Raw genomic sequence first — 22,500 nt, 5'->3', positions numbered from 1 at the left:
CGTGTTTTGTGCGGCTATGTGGTCTAGTGGTATGGCACTCGCTTTCGGATCGGAAGGTCCTGGGTTCGAGCTACGCGCTCGGCGCATAGTTGAGTCCTTGGAAAAGGCTCTTTACTCACATTCTCTCACCGCACTCAGGTGTAAAATGAGTACCTGGCCGTTAACAGCGTTGTCTTCGTCCGAAAAATTGTAATATCGCCTAACAGGCGTTATGTCCCGTCCTACATGTTAAATGTTGCTGTTGACCAGGGTCCCCTTGTAAAGCGCTTTGAGCACGTTTAGTGGATATTGCGCTATATAAAAGCTCAAGTAGCTCAAGTAACAACCATTGAAAATGAGTAAAATTTATGCCGCATGTTGAGTTGTTTATCAAACAATAATAAAAGATAAAACGTGTTTTGAGAAATGGGATGAAAAGTGAAAAGCAACCATCAAAATAAAACTGCAGGGACGCCAAATTGATTTTCCGGACGCTAAACGAATTATACAAGACGCCAAATATTGGGAAATTGGCAATGACATTCAAATGCTAAACGGCAACTCACTCTCCACGATATTTATTTATATCTGTTGCTGTGACTACTACCAAAACTACTCTCATCACTTTAACCCACTCAACCCTAACACCGACTATTTCCGTAGTTTACCCGGGTTACTTTTACCCCATGCCTATTTATTACATTTTTCTGAGACAAATCATAGGCGTAGTATCAAAGCTGATGTTTTTAGTTTTTACATGTTAATTATAGTTGAATAAAACCATCTATGTACATGCTCATTTTTAATGCATTTTTTCCAATTTTGAAAAGTAGCAAAAATCTCTAGGATTGAGTGGGTTAAGCCTCCCTCCCTTCTCCCCAAACCAATCAAATCCTTCCTTTTTTTGTTTTTGGTTTATGAGGATCACGAAAAATATTTCAACGTGGTCTTTTAAGTTATCCTCAACAACAACAACAACAACAACATAAACAAAATACAAAAAATGAGGGGGGAAAAGGGGAGGGAGATGAAGGGAGGGGAGGGGGGGGGGGGGGGGGGGGGGGGGGGGGGGGGCTAGTACTTGCGTACTCTAACAAAATAAAAACCCCAACAAAACAACACATTAAGAAATATTGGCCAGAAAACTCGTCCTTCAAATATCAAATAATATACAAAGATGATCGATATCTTGTGAAAAACTCTCAAACCTGAGAATTCCTTAAAGACTTTCTTGAAATATCAGAATTGATAATTTTCTACAAGATGAGGGTCATTTTAAACGATATATAGATATTTGATCGGGTTTTCTGTCTCTATTTAAAAATGTTATTTCTTCGTCAGATTATGGCAGGGAATATATGATGTTAACAGGGGGTTATCGCTGATCGGTTTGGGCGTAATGGAATAATTTCTTAAAACCAGGATTGTACTCAAATTCCATTTGATGCCAGAAGAAAGTGTTTGCGTGTGTGTGTGTGTGTATGTGTGTTTGTATGTGTGAGAAGAGAGAGAGAGAGAGAGAGAGAGAGAGAGAGGAGAGGAGAGGAGAGAGAGAGAGGAGAGAGAGGAGGAGAGAGAGAGAGGAGGGAGAAGAGGAGAGAGAGAGAGAGAGAGGAGAGGAGAGAAAAGAGGAGAGAAAGAGAGAGGAGAGAGGAGAGAGAGAGAGAGAGAAAGAGAGAGAAGAGAGAGAAGAGAGAGAGAAAGAAGAGAAGAAAGAGAGAGATAGATAGAAAGAGAGAGAGAGAGAGAGAGGGGGGGTTCAAGGGGAAGGAGAGGCACGAGGAAATTTGGGAGAGAGGCAAAGACATTGGAATTGTGGGGAGAGGGAGAGAGAAGATAGATAGATAGATAGATAGATAGATAGATAGATAGATAGATAGATAGACAGAGAGAGAGAGAGAGAGAGAGAGAGAGACAGAGACAGAGACAGAGAGAGAGAGAGAGCGAGAGAGAGACAGACAGACAGAGAGATAGATAGATAGACAGAGAGATAGAGAGATAGATAGATAGATAGATAGGGAGAGAGAGAGAGAGAGAGAGAGAGAGAGAGAGAGAGAGAGAGAGAGAGAGAAATAAACTGATATATGACACATCAGAACTTTGCCTACCATTATCGGTGTGTTTTATATCGCTGTGTGATCGATAATAACACTAACATCAGTTCTGTGTTTTATTCTTCTTTTACTATTTATTATCCTAATTCCTTTTTTACTTCTGTCTTTCTTTCTCATTTTAGGTTGTTTTATTTTTCTCCCTCTGTTTCTTTCATTCTATCTATCTATCTATCTATCTATCTATCTATCTATCTATCTATCTATCTTCTCTCTCTCTCTCTCTCCCTCCCTCCCTCCCTCCCTCTCTCCCTCCCTCTCCCTCCCTCCATCTATCTATCTTATCTATCTATCCATCTATCTGTCTATCTATCTATCTATCTATCTATCTATCTATCTATCTATCTATCTATCTATCTATCTATCTATCTATCTATCTATCTATCTATCTGTCTGTCTATCTCCTTGTCCTCTTTCTCAACCTCCTTCTAACTTTTATTTCCTCCCCACCTCTCTCCATGATTGCACTTGGCTGTCTGTCTGTCTGTCTGTCTGTCTGTCTGACGCTCTCATCCTTTTTGTATTACTATCATGAACTCTCAATCTCTCCCTCCTTGCTCCCCCCCCCCCCCCCCTCTCAGTCTCCTCCTCCTCCTCCTCCTCTTCCCGCCAGATTTTTATTTTGTTTTTATCTTTTTCTTGCTATAATCAGACACACACACACACACACACACACACACACACACGCACACACACACACACTCCTGTCTTCTTTTCGATGATATAATTTGATCCTAAACATTCTATATGTTTTTTATGCATAACCATTCACTTTTTCCTTGCTTCTCTGTCCTCTCTCTTTCTGTTTCTATCTCACTTCTCTCTCACATACTCACTCACCCCCCCCCCCCCCCCTCTCTCTCTCTCTCTCTCTCTCTCTCTCTCTCTCTCTCTCTCTCTCTCTCCATTCTGCTTTGTACAAAAGACTATGCATCTTATTTACCTTAGCTTGATAAATCTATAAATCGACCCTATTCCTACTTAGAGACTGTTACAAATATTTACCAAACTTGTTTAAACTAAACCCAAGACTGGTCCGAGTGGAAGGCTGGCTGTTGTAAACTGTTGGATTGCATTGTTTTGGTTACAAATCAGGGAGGTTTACTAGTCGGGAGTTAGTAGGTATTTGGTACTTCTTTACGAGTAAATAGTAACGGATAGCGTGGTCGAATCTCGTTTATAGATCAGTAAAATTAGGTGCCCCAAACGTAAACAATAACAAGTTGCTAGTGATTTTCGTTAGGGACCGGAATAATTTACGCACAATATAGGTCCCCAATTTTGTAGTTTGAGTTGTAGGCAATACACTTTCAGTATTGAAAATATGTTTACATAAAATCTAACAGTTGCAGAAATAATAATATAAGGCTAAATTATTCTGAAAACCAGGCTCCGAATAATTCTCGTCTTGTTCACACCAGCGCAATAATTTGCTCTGGTCTAAAAATAGATAGACTGTAACTTTTGATAAATTTTACCTTTTGTTCCATAAAATATCCATATCTAGACATTATTTGATGCATGATCGAGTATTTAGGAATATGTGTTTCTTTTGCCACCTAACAGCCAAATTTTAAAGGTTATTTTTTTTCTATAATTTACATTGGAATGTGAGCTGTCAAGACAGGAACATGTGGTTTGCCATGTGCTTCTCGAACTTTGTTTACGTTTGGGGCACCTAATTTTACTGTTCTATACGATTAACTAATCATGTTTTCATTAAGGTGATAGTAGTGATGGTGGTGGTAGTAATGATGATGGTAATATTATTGTTGCTATTATTGTTAGTGTTAATATTAATATTATTATTATTGTGGTTGTTGTTATTATTATTGTCATTATTATTATTATTATTATTATTATTATTATTATTATTATTATTATTATATTATTATTATTATTATTATTATTATTATTATTATTATCATTTTAAAAATTATTATTATTATTATTATTATTATATTATTATTATTATTATTATTATTATTATTATTATTATTATTATTATTATTATTATTATTATTATTATTATTGTCGTCCGACAAGGACGAGAGACGCATGCGCACAACCAACATGACGTTCTCTCTCTAATAACTTTTCCGCCGGTGACGTCACAGACTATGGGTGACGTCCAATCAAGGGACGCTACTCTTCCGCTAATCTCTTTCCTTATTAAGGAACGTCTTGGCCCCGTTCTCTCTATCAATATTTATGATGTAAAAAATATCAGGCGGGTGATGCAATCTGTTTTCACCCCATAGATAGTATGCGCTTGGCTAAGAAGCTCACAACATTGCCACCCGGAAGTGTATCGGACCAAAACACAAAACTATGTGTAGCCATGAACGTTTATAGTCTGGTTAATACAGTTTCGTTAGAATTACTCATAAACGCGGATGGCAATAAAAAAACAATAACAATAACAAAGACCTGAGCGACGACAACTTCATTCTATCTATAGATAGTTCGAAGATGACGTCACTCAGGTCTTTGTTATTGTTTTTTGCCATTCGCATTTATGAGTAATGCTCACTGTATGGTATTAACCTGACTATAAACGTTCATGGATACACACAGTTTTGTGTGTTGGTTCGTTATACTTCCGATGGCAATGTTATGAGCTTCTTAGCCAAGCGCATACTATCTATAAGTTTTAATATCAATTAAATTCAAAGACACGTTTCACTTCGACATAATACCATAATCTCAAGATTGGTCACGTACAAAAAAAAACCCCAAACAAATCAAAACAAATCCATTCGCTTTCCACTCCGTCACGCAAGCTACGAGTTGGCACTTTGGTAGGTGAGAGGTCATTACAAATAGATTTCGTGATCTCTTTATCACAGGCTGGGTGAACCAAATTAGGTGTCACAAACCAAAATAGTCGTATAGTCATTTAATCTAACCCCCCTCCCCCCAAAAAAAAAAAAATAAAATAAATAAATTAAATAAAATAAAAAAAAAACACAAAAAAATAAACCAAAAAAAAAAAAAAAACAAAAACAAAAACACACAAAAAACAAAAAAAAACAAAAAACAAAAACAAAAACAAAACAAAACAAAAAAAAAACCCTTTTCAATTGCGTGGGTAGACTGGTCAGCGGGGGCAATAAATAGGACGAAATCAATAGGTAAATAAAATAACCTTGATGACCACAAATCGATTTCTTTGGACATGACCCATTAGCTAGCGAAGTGTCGTAACGGCGAAGGCCGTTTTAAAGACCCTCGTTTCATTTTCTTAAAAAGGCAAGCAATTTTGAGAGTGGGCAGAGTAGGACAATGAATGGATAGCAGGACAGAATGGGGAACAAAAGTTTGATTCAAAAAATAAAAACAAAAACCAAACTGATTCCAATCTCATCGTCTGTGACGTCACCGGCGGAAAAGTTATTAGAGAGAGAACGCATGTGCACAACCAACATGACGTTCTCTCTCGAATAATTTTTCCGCCGGTGACGTCACAGACTATGGGTGACGTCCAATCAAGGGACGCTACTCTTCCGCTAATCCCATTCCCTATAGATAGAATGCGCTTGGCCAAGGAGTTCACAACATTGCCATCCGGAAGTATAACGGACCAACACACAAACTGTGTGTAACCATGAACTTTTATAGTCTGGTTAATACAGTTTAGTGAGAACAACTCACAAACGCGGATGGCAAAAACAATAACAAAGGCCTGAGTGACGTCATCTGCATACTATCTATACTAAAATAGTTATGTCAACCTTGTGATATTATGATTTGTAACCTATTGTTCATTAGTCCTTCTGCCTGACTCGGATATGAATGAATATCAAAACCCACGATCCCTCCTGCAAAACCATGTCCGATCACTAAAAACAACAAAAACAAAATTATAAAATCTGAAACTAAATAAAAAAAAAAAAAAAGAAAAAAAAAACCCCAACACCCCCCCCCCCACCCCAAAAAAAAAAACAAAAAAAAAAAAACAACCCAACAACAACAAAAAAACAAAAAAACAAACAAAAACAAAAAAACAAAAACAAAACAAAAAAAAAAAACAAACAAAAAACCCCAGAGATATAAGAAAAATAAAACAACTCTGCAATTCAGACATCATAGCTCTAATACAAAAAAATTGGACATAGCAAAAAAAAAAAAAAAAGTACTGAAATCGTTTTGCAATTATTTTTTTAAAGATTTTCGAAACTCCCGCATAAAAAGTCTTTCTCAGAATTATGCAAATTAAAATTATGTCTGCTAAAAATTGAATTGCTCAGGAGACGGTCAATTCAAACAACTTCTCCACTTCGTCTCTGTATATATGTCATGTCATTGGAAAAAGATATGAGAAACGCAAAGGTTATAGGTCAAATTTGAGGGTGTTTTCCAGTTGTATCCCTTCATCTTCCTAAAGATCAATGACAATATTTGCTTTTCTAAGAAAAATGTCTGGAAGAAATGCTTCGACGACGACTCTGGGTGGGGATCCTGACCTCCCATAGTGGGCAGGGAGGTACATACTACGTCTTCTATCCCCCTATATCTTTTTTTCTAACCTGTTTTCTGTCTTTGTCTTGGAATGAGATTACTTGGTTTTGTCCTGGTCCTGGCCGGATACCCTGGCAGGGAGGGAAACAGTCAAATGTATAGTTAGTTTTGGGAGATGATATTTTTTTCCTTGTAAATCATCTCTCTGTTATGCACTGTATTATTTTTCCGTTTTTTACATATGTATAATTTGTAAACAATTGAGTGTGTTCCTCTTGTCGGGGACCTGTGCTTATGTCTGGATGAGACATTTAATGATCTCAAAACTAAGTACACTGATAGTGTGCTCTTAGAATCTACATCTGTTCCCTTTTTGAACAAATTCCCCTTTGTCTGCCTTATTCTTGGATGCTTTAATTGTAATTCTAGAACTTTTGACATTTTCTTCCTTTTTACTGGCGCTGATATGACCTAAATGTGTTGCAAGCGCCGTAAAACCCTTAAAAACAAAACAAAAAACAACGATGACGACTTATTCCTCTAACTTACTTTAAGCGGGGTTAGATAAGAATCTAACATTTTGTTTTGTGGTCTAGTGGTATGAGGCCTGCCTCTGGACCTATATGTCCCAGGTTCGAGTCCAACTACAAGTGACACAAAGTTGAGTCTTTGGAAAGGTACTTTTTCACAAAATCTCTCACCATATTCTGGTGTAGAATGAGTACCTGCCCAATTACATGACAGACAAAGCTCTTCCTGTGAAAACGGTTAGGTCCCCAATAATTATCAAATAAATAATATGTGGGTAATAGAGGAAGTCATAATATTTGTGAAAGGCGGCTATGTGGTCTTGTGGTATGACATTCGCTTTCGGATCGGAAGGTCCTGGGTTCGAGCCTCGCTCAGCGCATAGTTGAGTCATTTGAAAAGGCTCTTTACTCCCTAATAGCTCGGAAGGGATTGACATGCTTTTTAAAATCTGCGTATCTTTGGAGATAAACATAATAAGTCGAGACCATCATCGTACTTATAGATAGAATGAAATTGACATGACTTAGGTCTTTGTTATTGTTTTTTTTTTTTTGCCATCCGCGTTTATGAGTAATCCTCACTAAACTGTATTAACTAGACTATAAACGTTCATGGTTAATCACAGTTTTGTGAGTTGGTCCGTTATACTTCCGGATGGCACTGTTGTGAGCTTCTTAGCTAAGCGCATACTATCTATAGATAGTTCGAAGTTGACGTCACTCAGGTCTTTGTTATTGCTTTTTGCCATCCGCGTTTATGAGTAATTCTCACTAAACTATATTAACCAGAGTATAAACGTTCATGGTTGCACACAATTTTGTGTGTTGGTCCGCCGGATAGCAATGGTGTGAGCTTCTTAGCCAAGCGCATACTATCTGTGCCCTCGAATTGCAGTATCAGAAGTTATTGGATTAGTTGTCTAACGTGTGACATACTATTTTTGTTATACGACTATAATAATACTCTTCAACAGTCGTAACGTCACTTCCTTCCTAATGACGCATGGTAACTTAGTAACACTGGCTCTAAACTATCGTAACAATGGCGGACGCCCGTATGAAATATTTCCCCGGTGAGCATATAAGCATATCCAGAGGGAAAAGAAAATCCATAAATTTGATCATGTTTTGACTTTTACACATTCTGATCACAAGGCATATGAAAAGTTCTAGCCAGCTTGAAGAATAAAAAGCAATGATTTTCTTTGTTTAGAACCAAGATGGCCGCCGTTGCCGGGCGGCGTGACATCCGACTACAGAATCCAATTGATAGTGATTTGACATTCCCCGTTTGATTCCCATGGTAGAGATACGAGTATATTCCATATCAGTCTCATTCTTCTTATAAAGGAGCTGAGTAAATTTAAACCCGGATTTCGAGATACTTACTTTCTTCGTAAAATGAAGTGCTTCGTGCTTTACAAACACGCGATCAAACACAAAATACAAATACAAATAATAAATAAAGAAAATATCCCTCCACATCTCTCACACACATACACACACATAAACACACATACATACACACACATCCACACACCCACACACACATAAAATACACACAAATTAAAAGAAAACATTTAAACCTATGCAGACAGGATTCTTCAAATTGATGAGGAAAACACTATTTTGTTTTCATTTCATGCAATCATACATTTTCTGACAAACACCGAGAAAACACAATTTAAAGAATATAAAGGTGGCCAGAAATTTATTACTTCATAACATTATATCGATTGAGTAAAATGACACCCGACATATTTGAAAAGTCTCGAACCCGAGAATTCTAACTCCAATTTCAAAAGGGGGGCAGTGTGTGCCAGCGGTACGGTTCGATCACCCGCCGCTGAGCTGTGTGGCCTCGAGCAAAGTTACATGGCCCTAGCTCAATTTGCGGCGCTGCACTGCGGCTAACGCCTCGGTTACTCCAATCTTCCCTTATAATAGACCTTGGAGACACATTTCCCCTATGGGATGAATAAAGGGAATTTTATTTATTTCTTTACGTTTTTTAAAACTCAAACTCTCGACTCCTGACCCCCAACAGGTCAAAAATATTCTCAATCCTGAGACTTATCGACATGTTGGAAGTTTTTTTTTTTCATTTTTAATCTATCAATTGAGCTTTATATGGCGCAATATCCACTAAATGTGCTCAAAGCGCTTTATAAGGGTCTCTGGTCAACAGCAACATTTAACATGTAGGACGGGACATGACGTCTGTTAGGCGATATTACAATTTTTCGGACAAAGACAACGCTGTTAACGACCAGGTACTCATTTTACACCTGAGTACGGTGAGAGAATGTGAGTAAAGAGCCTTTTCCAAGGACTCAACTATGTGCACAACATGAAGTGAAGTAAAATTTTCCGGCCATATTTTTAAAAAATGTGTTTAGTCGGCGCATGGCAATTTACTTCCCAGACAGTCATGAAGACAGAACGCTATGTCTGCACCGTTAGACACCACAATTGAGCTGGAATTTCACAGAAATATAAGCTATCATACCAAAGATTGAAAAAATGTCTGAAAATTCAGCAGCTATTTTCAATCTTCCTTTTTATTCAGTTTTACACCACAACTTGGGAAATCTCTAAATGCCAACTGGAATAATAGTTTAATTAAAAATTCTTCTTTAAAAATCTTAAAAATAATACAGTTAATTTTAAACTTGTATAAAATATGTAAAAAATAAAGGAAATTAAAAAAAGGTATGGATTCTAGACTATACAAAATAATGAAAAGAAAATTCCTCCTTTTTGAAAACAACAACATTGTGGATCAACAATAGGAAAATGTAAAAAAATAAAATTAAACTTAAAAATTGAGGAAAACAAAACGAAAATTAATTTGTTTTTTTTTTTCAGATATTAAAAAAAAAAATCAGAATTGATGCATGATGTAAAAAAATACTCTGCAAAACATTTTAGCATTAATAAAAATAAATGCAGAGCTGCCTAATATTACGAAAAAGTCGTAGAAATCCGAATTTTTGGCTCTAGCTACAGAGCTGCATTGGTTTCTTTGACTCAATACATTTTGCTGAAAAAGAAAGTTGAGCTCCTTAGAACCTATATGTGACCCTCCGTCTCAAAACGGTATTCTGTCGGGATGATTCAGACCCCAAAAAGTGAATTTAGAGATAGAATGATGAGACATTGGAGCTTAGAAGTTTTTGCAATGCAAGAAATAGTCTTTATACTCCACCATAACGGACAGAAATTAAACCCAAGTTGGATATTTGTGGCTATGAATTCAATTTCCCTTACCGAGTGGATCACGACATAATACCGCTTTGATACGGTGGGTCACATATTATGTAGGACATTGGATCATTTTTGGACCATGCTGAAGGCAAATTGTTTAATATCCACAGCTTTATAACCCTCTCCTTACCACCCATAGGAAAATCGTCACATTCGTTACGATGCGACCGACAATTTTCTTATTCGGAAGTCTCTTGTACATCACAAAATCTAAAGAAATGCTTTGATTACAGCTATAAATACTAAACACCGTCTTGTAGAGCTCATTTTGCTGAACAATATTCTGTCTAGAATGTACTTGTTCCTATTTTGTTTTAGTAAGAAAAGTCTATTTTTGTGTAGGATGGGTGTGAATTTTCGGGGAAAATTCTAAAAATAGCTGGTAAGGAGAGGGTTAAAGTGAAATAATTTTCTTTTATTCCCCCTTGGAAACTAGTTTGAAGTTTTGAAATTTATTGTAGCAGCAGCTCTGTAAATGTGATCGAGCTAAATTGTTTTAAAAAACACGGTAAAACAATTTCAATAAAGAGAGGAATTGGAATAAACAGTCTGATAGCAATTGTAATTTAACGGGACAGAAATAAACAGATTTGCCGACACACTTTTATCGCTCAAATGTTGTTGATGATGATGATGACGACGACGACGACGAAGATAATGATGATGATGATGATGATGACGATGATGATGATGATGATGATGATGTTGATGATGATGATGATGATGAAGAAGATGATGGTGTTGATGATGATGATGATAATGATAATAATAATAATAATAATAATAATAATAATAATAATAATAATAATAATAATAATAATAATGAGATCTAAAACAATAAATAATAATAATGATAATAATAATGATGATAATAATAATAATAATAATAATAATAATAATAATAATAATAATAATAATAATAATAATAATAATAATAATAATAATAATAATGATGATGATGATGATGATGATGATGATGATGATGATGATGATGATGATGATGATGATGATTATGATGATGATTATGATGATGATGATGACGACAGTGACGACGACAATGATAATAATAATAATAATAATAATAATAATAATAATAATAATAATAATAATAATAATAATAATAATAATAATAATAATAATAATAAAAATAATAATAATTCGTAATCTCCAAAAATGACGTAAGATGTAAAATATCTGTTTGTCTTCATCCCTCATTTCGTCTCAATAATGGTCGGATGAACACATAAATCTTTACATATCAGGGGACACGGGAGGGAGACACTGGAAAGAATAACATTCATTCTTCACACCAAAAAAACATCTGAATAGAAACACTTTTCAAGTAGTAACACCATTAACGGATGGCAGAAACATCTATCAAATATATTTATATATACATATATATATATATATATATATATATATATATATATATATATATATATATATATATATATATATATATGTTATAGTTTTTTGTTGTGTGTTTTGACTTGTTTTGGTTTTTTTTTTTTTTATGTTTGTGTTTGAATGAGATTTTTTACCTTTCATTTTTTTGGTTGTATAATCATTAATCTTAGAAAAATGTCTATGTAAGAGAATTTGAATAGAATCTTTTCTATTAAAAAATAAATGGAGAGTGTTTTGTTATTAGTTCCCATGAGTTTATGATAAGGCACATTATGATTATTATCATTGTTTTTGGTTATAATGACTTTAACCTTTCACCAGCGGCGTTAGATTCTACTTATGCCTAACATTATTATTATGCCTATTGTGTTTGTTTATAAGGATTTTATGGCGCTTGCAACACATTTAGGTTATATCAGCGCCAGTAAAAAGGAAGAAAATGGGATAGTAATAAGTTCTAGAATTACAATTAAAGCACCCAAGAAAAGGTAAGACAAAGGGAAATTGGTTCAAATAGGAAACAGATGTAGATTCCAAGAGCACACCATCAAAGTACTTGGTTTGAGATCACCTAAAAGTCTCATCCAGACACAAGCACAGGTCCCCAGTAAGAGGAACACACTCAAATGTTTTACAAATCATATATAATATAAAGAAAACATAATGCAGTGCATGACAGAGAGAGAGAGAGAGAGAGAGAAAGAAAGAGAGAGAGAGAGAGAGAGAGAGAGAGAGGGAGAGAGAGAGAGAGAGAGAGAGATGATTTAAAAAGAAAAAAAAATATCATCTTCCAAAACTAACTGTATATTTGACTGATTCCCTGTCAGCCAGGGCATCCGGCCAGGACCAGGACAAAACCAAGTAATCTCATTCCAAGAAAGAAAAAAAAAAAGCAATTTGGAAAACTCATATATGGGGATAGATGACGCAGTAAGTACCTCCCTGCCCACTATGGGGATTTTAGGCAGAGTTGGTGAACCACATTATGTTGTTGCTGAAATTCGAGAAAACTTAAACTCACCTTGTAAGCTGCTAGATGGTTATCTTTGAATTCCGATGGTTTCAATCTCTTTAAAACTTCGTCGATTTTAGTCAGGGATTCCTTACTCCGAGTTTTCATCTGAGGAAAAAAAAAGAAAGAAATGAACGGGTTTAAAAAAATAGTATTTCATGGACTGGACATGTTATATGTGACTCATCGTCTCAAAAGGGTATTATGTCGGAACGAACCATCTGCTGAAAAGCCGAATTAAATGTTAAACTGGTCAAAAAATATAAATTGTTGACATTAGCACCCTAAAATATGGTTGCCATTCTCCTCAATAAAACATACAAACTCAACACAAGTCTGATATTTCTGGCTATAAATTCAGTTTTCAACATCTTAAAGCCAACCCGACTTAATGCCGTTTTGAGGTGAAGGGTCACATATTATCATTGATAAACGAGAACAGATTATCTTATCTATCTAGCGCTGATGGGCTAATTAATTCAAGGGAGACAATGTGAAGTTTTATTTCGTCAAATATCCCTTTGTGCGGCTATGTGGTCTTGTGGTATGACACTCACTTTCGGATCGGAAGGTCCTGAGTTCGAGCCTCGCTCGGCGAATAGTTGAGTCCTTGGAAAAGGCTCTTTATTCACATTCTCCTCACCTTATTCATGTGTATGAGTACCTGTCCATTTACAGCGTTGTCTCTGTCGGAAATAAATTGTAATATCGCCTAACAGGCGTCATGTCTCGTTCTACATGTTACGTGTTACTATTGGTCAAGGACCTTTTGTAAAGCGCTTAGAGCACGTTTAGCGGATATTGCGCTATTTAATTGCTCTGGCTTCTGTTTTTAATGTGCTCATCCAAATCGTCCTAAACCAACTGTAACAATTAACATTATGTAGGGCGATGACGTATAGATAGAATGAAGTTGACGTCACTCTGGTCTTTGTTATTGTTTTTTGCTATCCGCGTTTATGAGTAATACTTACTAAACGGTCTTATCCAGACTATAAACGTCCATGATTACACATAGTTTGTGTGTTGGTACGTTATACTTCCGGATGGCAATGTTCTGAACTTCTTAGCCAAGCGCATACTATCTATAACGCCTGGAAAGCGCTAGTACAATATTATTCATTTTACCCCTCAACCCCTCAACAGTAAAGCGTATTGATATCAAGGTTACAATAATAGTTTGTGATTCTTTATAAAGAAGACCTGGGAAACATTTTGAAAAACAAACAGATGTCGTTCGGGATTAGATTCCGAGTCTTGAAGTGCTACGTGTGGCCAATCTTGTTATACGGATGCGAACGCTGGACTACAAATGCAGAAACACAAAAGAACATTGAAGCTTTTGAAATGTGGTGCTTGAGAAGGATGCAGAGAATATTGTATACTGCACACAAAACGAACGAAGAAGTGCTAAAACAAACATACCAACAAAGGAAACTAATGCCCTTAATAGAGGATCGACAACTATCCTTTTTCGGACACATAGTAAGGAAAGATAAGAATGAATACCTGGCAAGTTGTAGAAAAATACCTGGTAAACGCGCCCGGGGGAGACAAAGAAAAATACTCATAGACCAACTGAAGGGCTTCACCAACCTAACAATCCAAGAGCTGTTTGAAAAAGCAAGAGACAGGGAGGAATGGAGAGAGATAATTCATGCAGTATCCGAAGCCTGGACCAGGCATGGAACCTAGAAGAAGAAGAAGAATAAAGAAGTATCTATCAATTTGAATGTTTTTGAACATGTCTTTTATTCAAAGATGACGATATAGAGAATCGATTGAGGGGGTATCTAGAATAAATAATTTCTTACACTCTTGCGTTTTGGAATTGGAACTTTGTTCCCAAGTTCCCGCTCTTAACCCTCTCCATACAACCCATAGGAAAATCGTCACATTCGTTACGATGCAGCCAACATTTTTCTCATTCTGATTTCTTTCGTTCATCATAATATTTGAACAAAAATGTTTGCTACAGTTAAAGTATATTAACACTGTGTTGACGAGCTCGTTTAGCAAAAAAATATGTTTAGCAAGAACTAACAGCTTTTGTGTTTGAGTGAAATAAATATCTATGGGACAGCGTGGCTCAGCGGTATTGTCTTTGCTTCGTACCCGAAAGGTACCGAGTTCGACTACCCACCGCGTTGTGTGGCCTTGAGCAAGTCACCTAGCCTTAGCTCACTTTGCAGCGCTGCACTGCGGCTGACGCCTGGGTTATTCCAGTTTCCCCTTGGAATAGACCCTAAAGAAAAATTTCATCTTAGGGATGAATAAAGGGAAATTCATTTTATTTTATTTAGCTATTTTATTGTATGGGTGGGGTATGAAGTTTTGGGGACAATCAGGGAAAAGGGCCGGTAAGGAGAAAGTTAAGCTTATGCAGCGGTTGGGAACACGTCCGGAATTCCAAAAAAAAAAAACAAAAAAACAAGATTGTAAGAATTAAATTAAAATTTAAAAAATTAAATTGAGCTTTTATATAGCGCAATATCCACTAAACGTGCTCAAAGCGCTTTACAAGGGGTCCCTGGTCAACAGCAACATTTAACATGTAGGACAGGACATAACGCTTATTAGGCGATATTACAATTTTTCGGACAAAGACAACGCTGTTAACGGCCAGGTACTCATTTTACACCTGAGTACGGTGAGAGAATGTGAGTAAAGAGCCTTTTCCAAGGACTCAACTATGCGCCGAGCGCGAGGCTCGAACCCAGGACCTTCCGATCCAAAAGCGAGTGTCATACCACTAGACCACATAGCCGCACAAGAATCGTATATTCTACTCTTCACCCTAGAATAGTATTGATATCAAGTTTACAATAATAGTTTGTTACGTCCGATAATCAAGCATACAATTTCATTATAATTGGATTTAAAAAAAAAGAAGTAACTATTAATTTCACTTTTTGTGTGCCTGTGTCTTTTATTCTGAGATAACGAAATCAGAATCGATTGAAGGGTAGAATAAAGTATTTCTTACACTCTTACGTTTTGGAAATCGAACTATTTCCCAACGTGTATCTACTCGCAAGCTCGTCTCGTACAGCGGCTGGGAACAAGTTTGGAATCGCAAAAATGCATGAGTGTGAGAATTGTATATTTCGACATAGAAACAAACGCTGATACCCAAACGTGCAGGTAAAGGGCAATTTCCTAGGAACTCACGTTGTGCTATCCTAAGCATGACTCAAACCAGGTACTTAGATGTCAGAGGTCGAGTGTCATACCACTAGGTAGAAAACAAAACAAAACAAACTAAAACAATAACAACGACGACAACGACCACAATATTAATATAATAACAACTTGAGCAGCAACAACAAAAGCAATAAAAACAAAAACGTCAAAAACAACCACGGCAACATCCACAGCATCATCATCATCATCATCATCACCATCACCATCACCATCACCATCAACAACAACAACAACAACAACAACAACAACAAAAACGCTACCACCACCACGATAGTCACCACAATCACACACACAACCATGGACATGACCGTCACCTTCATCCAAACCAAACAACGAAACAACGAAAACAATCAAACAACAACAACAACAACAACAACAACAACAACAACAACAACAACAACGCCACCACCATCATCACCACCACCAATACCGTAACCACCATCGCCACCATCAACAAAACAACAAAAACAGCAACAACAACAACAACAACAACAACAACAACAACAACAACAACAACAATATAGATGGATTAAAACGAATTTTTCCTCGTCAAAAACTCTCAAATCTGGAAGGAACTTCCTCGAAGTCTTCAATATAAGTCTCAGGTTTGAAAATGTTTGACGTAGTGAGAGTAATTTTAATTAATTGATATTTGAAAGAGTTTTTATTTTTCTGGCCAAAATGTCAAAAGTTTTCATGGCCAAATTTTTAAAAACGTGTTTGTTCAGAGTCGGACAGGGGCTGTCAATACAGGGCTAGAATTACAGACACATCAAATCCACATTAATCTGGTTTTTGTCGACATAGAAATGAGGATTGGAGATGGACAAATTATGGACAGAAGGAACACTAATCGGAGGGGGGAAAAAGAAGAAGAAGAAAGAAATTGGTGGGGGAGAAAGGGGCCGGTGGGTAGGGGGGAGGTGAGTGTGTGTGTGTGTGTGTGGGGGGGGGGGGGGGGGGAGATCAGTGCTGACGTTATATAACCAAAAAAAAATCCATTATAATTTTTTCCATTTTTGGCCAAAATTATTTAATTCAAACAAATATAAATTGGTTAACGTGACTCACTTACGGTAAAAAAGTATTAAACCCGAGATTTCTTAAGCTTTGTTTTATTCATTTTAAAAAATGAAGGTTATAGAATGTTTGATATTGGGGAGAAATGTGTGTGTGTGTGTGTGTGTGTGTGTGTGTGTGTGTGAGAGGGGGGGGGTGGGTCATCTGAATCTACCAATAATTGAAATAATAGTTTCTTGGTCAAAATGACGAAAAAAGTGTTTTGTCATTATCGACAGAGCGGGGAGGATAATGACACGCGAATCGATTGTATTGTCAGTTGTTTTGAAAAGAAGAAATTCTTTTCTCGGTATATAATTGGGTTTTGATACAAGGGTGAAATCTGAAGTTATGAAAAAAAAAACACCCCAAAACAAACAATTCAAAACAGTTAAACTACAAAAACAAAACAAAACAACAAACCCATGGAAATAAAAAAAAAAAAACTCCCTCTACATACATTAAAAAAACCTGGAAAAAAATAACATAAAAAAGTATCTCCCCCCAAAAAAAAACAAAAAAAAAAAAAAAAATACAACAAAAAAAAAAAACAAACCAAACAAACAAAAACAAAACAAACCAAAAAAAAAGCAAACAATACCCCACAGAACAAACACAAAAAAAAACCCACAAAAAAAAACCAACAACCTCCCCCTATAAAAACAATAAGAAAGAAAGAAACAAACAAAAAAAAACAAAACAAACAAACCAAGAAAAACAAACAAAACAATACAATTAACATACAAGCAAATCAACAAAAAACCAAAATTAAAAGTACCTCAAAGCAGAATGACCACCACGGGGTTATGAGTAGAAAAGTCATATTGAATCCATAATAATATTAATATAATTTATTATTCTTTTTGGTTGTCACAAAAAAATGGGAATGTAGATGGAAATAAAAAGAGGGAGAGTCGAAGAATAAAAAAAAAAAAATTAATACATATATTATTTCGGGAAGTAGGAAGGAAATGGAATGTGTCTGTGTGTATATGTGTGTGTGTGTGAGTGGTATGTGTGTGCGTGTGTGTATGTGTGTGGTATGCATGTGTGTGGTATGTGTGTGGTGTAAGTGTGAGTTGTGTGTGAGTGAGAGTGTGTGGAAAGATAGAATCAAGGAAGGAAATGGAATGTGTCTGTGTGTGGTATGTGTGTGTGTGTGTGTGTGTGTGTGTGTGTGTGGTGTGTGGAGTAAGTGTGAGTGTGTGAGAGTGTGTGGAAAGATAGATTCATGACGAGACGAGATCTCTAAGAAATCAATAGAATTTTAAATTATTCCAAAATAGGAAGTAATGTTGTTATCAAATTTAGATATCACATACTAAAATACACATTTAAAAGTAGTAGTGTCTCGTCCTACATGTTAAATGTTGCTGTTGACCAGGGACCCATTGTAAAGCGCTTTGAGCACATTTAGTGGATATTGCGCTATATAAAGCTCAATTTTTAAACCTTTTTTTTTTAGTAGTGGTAGTCCTTCAGATCCATTAGGGTCATGGAGCCAGAGTTTTTCCCCGGTTTATTTAGCCTGAAACTGACAAAAGCAAATTGCTTGCTACCCCTTGGATAAGACGCTAGTCTATCACAAAGTACTTTCCGCCAGATCTAACAGACCTAGCTACCCATTCGCTGTTGGGTAGATAGGGGAATCAGAGAGAAGCTCGACTGCATCCGGGATCGATCTCGGTCCCTTTGCGTGTGAAATGAGTGCTCTACAAACTGAGCTATCGGGACCCCCCTCCCCCCCCCCCCCCCAAAAAAAAAATACACATTTTTTTTTTGGTTTTATTCGAAGATGGAAAAACAATAATGGAAATAAATATAATTTAAAAAATCGGAATAATATTACAAATAAAAACGACAAAGAAAAAAAAAAAAGCAAAAGAAAACAAGAAAAACAAAACAAAAACAAAAAAACAACCAAAATTAAACCCAACAAAATAAAACAAAAAAACAAAAAGAACAAAAACAAGAAAACAAAGCCAACGAGGGAAAAAGAGTAGGACTGGGAAGAAAACAATAAGGCATACAAAAATAAAAAGTTATGAAGTGAGTAGAAAAGTGCCAGAAGACAATAGAGAATAAAAATTTTTTTCGCGGCGGTGGTGGGGTTTGAACCTGCGACCTTATTGGTACGACAACTCCGCCTGGCAGGTGAGAGCGTGGCTCTACCGTGTGAGCTATCCACGAACACAAAAATATTCGTTTCAAACCCAAAGTCATTTCTAGATCCCTCTCTAACCCACTTCTTGAGATCGCCGATTCGTTCACCACCATCACGAAATAATTTTGACCAGCAGTTAAGCTTAATAGCCAATATTCTCATCACAAACATATAACATAGAAACGATTGAGACATTGAGTATGCTCCGGTGTATGGGGTGAATTTTTAATTCAGAAAAGTGAGTGGAGCAGGCACTTATGTTGGTAACAACAAGATATGAAGTGAGTAGAAAAGTGCCAGAAGACAATAGAGAATAAAAAAAATTTTTTCACCCCATACACCGGAGCATACTCAATGTCTCAATCGTTTCTATGTTATATGTTTGTGATGAGAATATTGGCTATTAAGCTTAACTGCTGGTCAAAATTATTTCGTGATGGTGGTGAACGAATCGGCGATCTCAAGAAGTGGGTGAGAGAGGGATCTAGAAATGACTTAATAATAATAATAATAATAATAATAATAATAATAATAATAATAATAATAATAATAATAATAATAATAATAATAATAATAATAATAATAATAATAATAATAATAATAATACTTTATTGCATCCCAAAAAGGAAATTTTTTGTACAGACGTGTTATAATTTACACAATAAGATAAAAATACAATGGAAATAGGATGTATATATAAAAAAGGAACAGCTCCATAACCAGAGCTTCGCTTTATAATATGAATAATTTCAACACTGTAGAATAGTCAAAACTGTCACTATAAATTAAAAATTAAAAAGATTGCAAAACAAATAAATTAATAATTTAATATTTACATTTTTTGAAACTAAAAATGCGAAATAATTGTATAAAATGATTATTGCTTGTTGTTATAAAGCCTAATACTGGACGGCAGAAATGATTTTCGGTGTCTCTCTGTTTTCGTTGAAATAGAGAAAGGGCGACCACTTCTTTCTGACATAATAACTGATGGTCTTAGTGGATGATACTGGTCATTTAATATTTTAGTTATTTTATTTATACAAAATTTCTCGTTTAAAAGATATACATCGTCAACATCATTTATATAGCGTTTAATAGATTTTTTAATATTTGAATTTATTTTGTTCCTTTCAACTGCTAAGCAATTGCCTCCCCAAGCTGTTATACAAAATGACAAAACACTTTCGATTACTGCTCTATAAAATAATGTGCAGAGGGTTTTATCTATTCTAAACTGAGAGAGTTTTGATAAAAAATATGTACGTCTGCACATCTTATGCCTAATTATTTTCAAGTGTTCATCCCACTTGAGCCTGTCATCAATTGTTACACCAAGGTATTTGTAGTGAGGAACTCGCTGGACGAATTTGGGTTTGAAACGAATATTTTTGTGTTCGTGGATAGCTCACACGGTAGAGCCACGCTCTCACCTGCCAGGCGGAGTTGTCGTACCAATAAGGTCGCAGGTTCAAACCCCACCACCGCCGCGAAAAAATTTTTTATTCTCTATTGTCTTCTGGCACTTTTCTACTCACTTCATATCTTGTTGTTACCAACATAAGTGCCTGCTCCACTCACTTTTCTGAATTAAAAATTCACCCCATACACCGGAGCATACTCAATGTCTCAATCGTTTCTATGTTATATGGTTGTGATGAGAATATTGGCTATTAAGCTTAACTGCTGGTCAAAATTATTTCGTGATGGTGGTGAACGAATCGGCGATCTCAAGAAGTGGGTGAGAGAGGGATCTAGAAATGACTTTGGGTTTGAAACGAATATTTTTGTGTTCGTGGATAGCTCACACGGTAGAGCCACGCTCTCACCTGCCAGGCGGAGTTGTCGTACCAATAAGGTCGCAGGTTCAAACCCCACCACCGCCGCGAAAAAATTTTTTATTCTCTATTGTCTTCTGGCACTTTTCTACTCACTTCATATCTTGTTGTTACCAACATAAGTGCCTGCTCCACTCACTTTTCTGAATTAAAAATTCACCCCATACACCGGAGCATACTCAATGTCTCAATCGTTTCTATGTTATATGTTTGTGATGAGAATATTGGCTATTAAGCTTAACTGCTGGTCAAAATTATTTCGTGATGGTGGTGAACGAATCGGCGATCTCAAGAAGTGGGTGAGAGAGGGATCTAGAAATGACTTTGGGTTTGAAACGAATATTTTTGTGTTCGTGGATAGCTCACACGGTAGAGCCACGCTCTCACCTGCCAGGCGGAGTTGTCGTACCAATAAGGTCGCAGGTTCAAACCCCACCACCGCCGCGAAAAAAATTTTTATTCTCTATTGTCTTCTGGCACTTTTCTACTCACTTCATATCTTGTTGTTACCAACATAAGTGCCTGCTCCACTCACTTTTCTGAATTAAAAATTCACCCCATACACCGGAGCATACTCAATGTCTCAATCGTTTCTATGTTATATGTTTGTGATGAGAATATTGGCTATTAAGCTTAACTGCTGGTCAAAATTATTTCGTGATGGTGGTGAACGAATCGGCGATCTCAAGAAGTGGGTGAGAGAGGGATCTAGAAATGACTTTGGGTTTGAAACGAATATTTTTGTGTTCGTGGATAGCTCACACGGTAGAGCCACGCTCTCACCTGCCAGGCGGAGTTGTCGTACCAATAAGGTCGCAGGTTCAAATCCCACCACCGCCGCGAAAAATTTTTTTATTCTCTATTGTCTTCTGGCACTTTTCTACTCACTTCATATCTTGTTGTTACCAACATAAGTGCCTGCTCCACTCACTTTTCTGAATTAAAAATAAAAAGTCCAACAACAAAACGGAACAAACAAACAAACAACCCCCCCCCCCCCCGAAAGAAATAAATAAAAAATCCCCAAAAATCAAGTGCAGTTTACACTAACATATATTTTGGCTAAAGTCACAATAATATAAATCAACCATAGACACGATAAAACGATACAACAAATAATAAAAACAACACGAAACAAGACAACTTACCAATTTTAAAAGGGAAAATGGCTGTTTTCCTTTCTTCGAGGCGTCGTTACCTGTTGAATAATAATAAAACAAAATAAAACAATATTTAAATGCTAGTATGGCATAAATCATAGAATGCCGCATATGCAAAAGACTCTATTTTAAGATTCACACGTTATAGATAATAATAGCGGAGTCATTACTAACATATCGAAAAAAAGTAGTAAAAATGGAATACACAAATAAGACTAAAACAACAACAACAACAACAGCAACAACAACAACATCGACAACAACAACAACAACAACAATAACATCGACAATAACATCGACAACAA

At 36.1% G+C, this 22,500-nt stretch overlaps 1 protein-coding gene across 1 annotated transcript in view; it reads right to left on the bottom strand.

Moving 5' to 3' along the window:
• LOC144974466 (uncharacterized) overlaps nt 1-22,500 on the bottom strand; it is a 452,079-nt gene that overhangs the window by 18,827 nt on the left and 410,752 nt on the right. Inside the window, exons 9-10 of the mRNA XM_078917354.1 lie at nt 22,184-22,233; nt 12,780-12,878 (exon numbers count right to left, since the gene is read on the bottom strand). Coding sequence (XP_078773480.1) covers nt 12,780-12,878; nt 22,184-22,233 — 149 coding nt within the window. The remainder of the gene's footprint in view (nt 1-12,779; nt 12,879-22,183; nt 22,234-22,500) is intronic.

The sequence above is a fragment of the Berghia stephanieae genome, chromosome 6, assembly GCF_034508935.2.
Source record: "Berghia stephanieae isolate SIO BIC M18660-M18661 chromosome 6, UCSD_Bste_1.3, whole genome shotgun sequence".
Lineage (NCBI taxonomy): Eukaryota > Metazoa > Mollusca > Gastropoda > Nudibranchia > Aeolidiidae > Berghia > Berghia stephanieae.
This window is presented reverse-complemented; position numbering and strand designations above follow the sequence as displayed.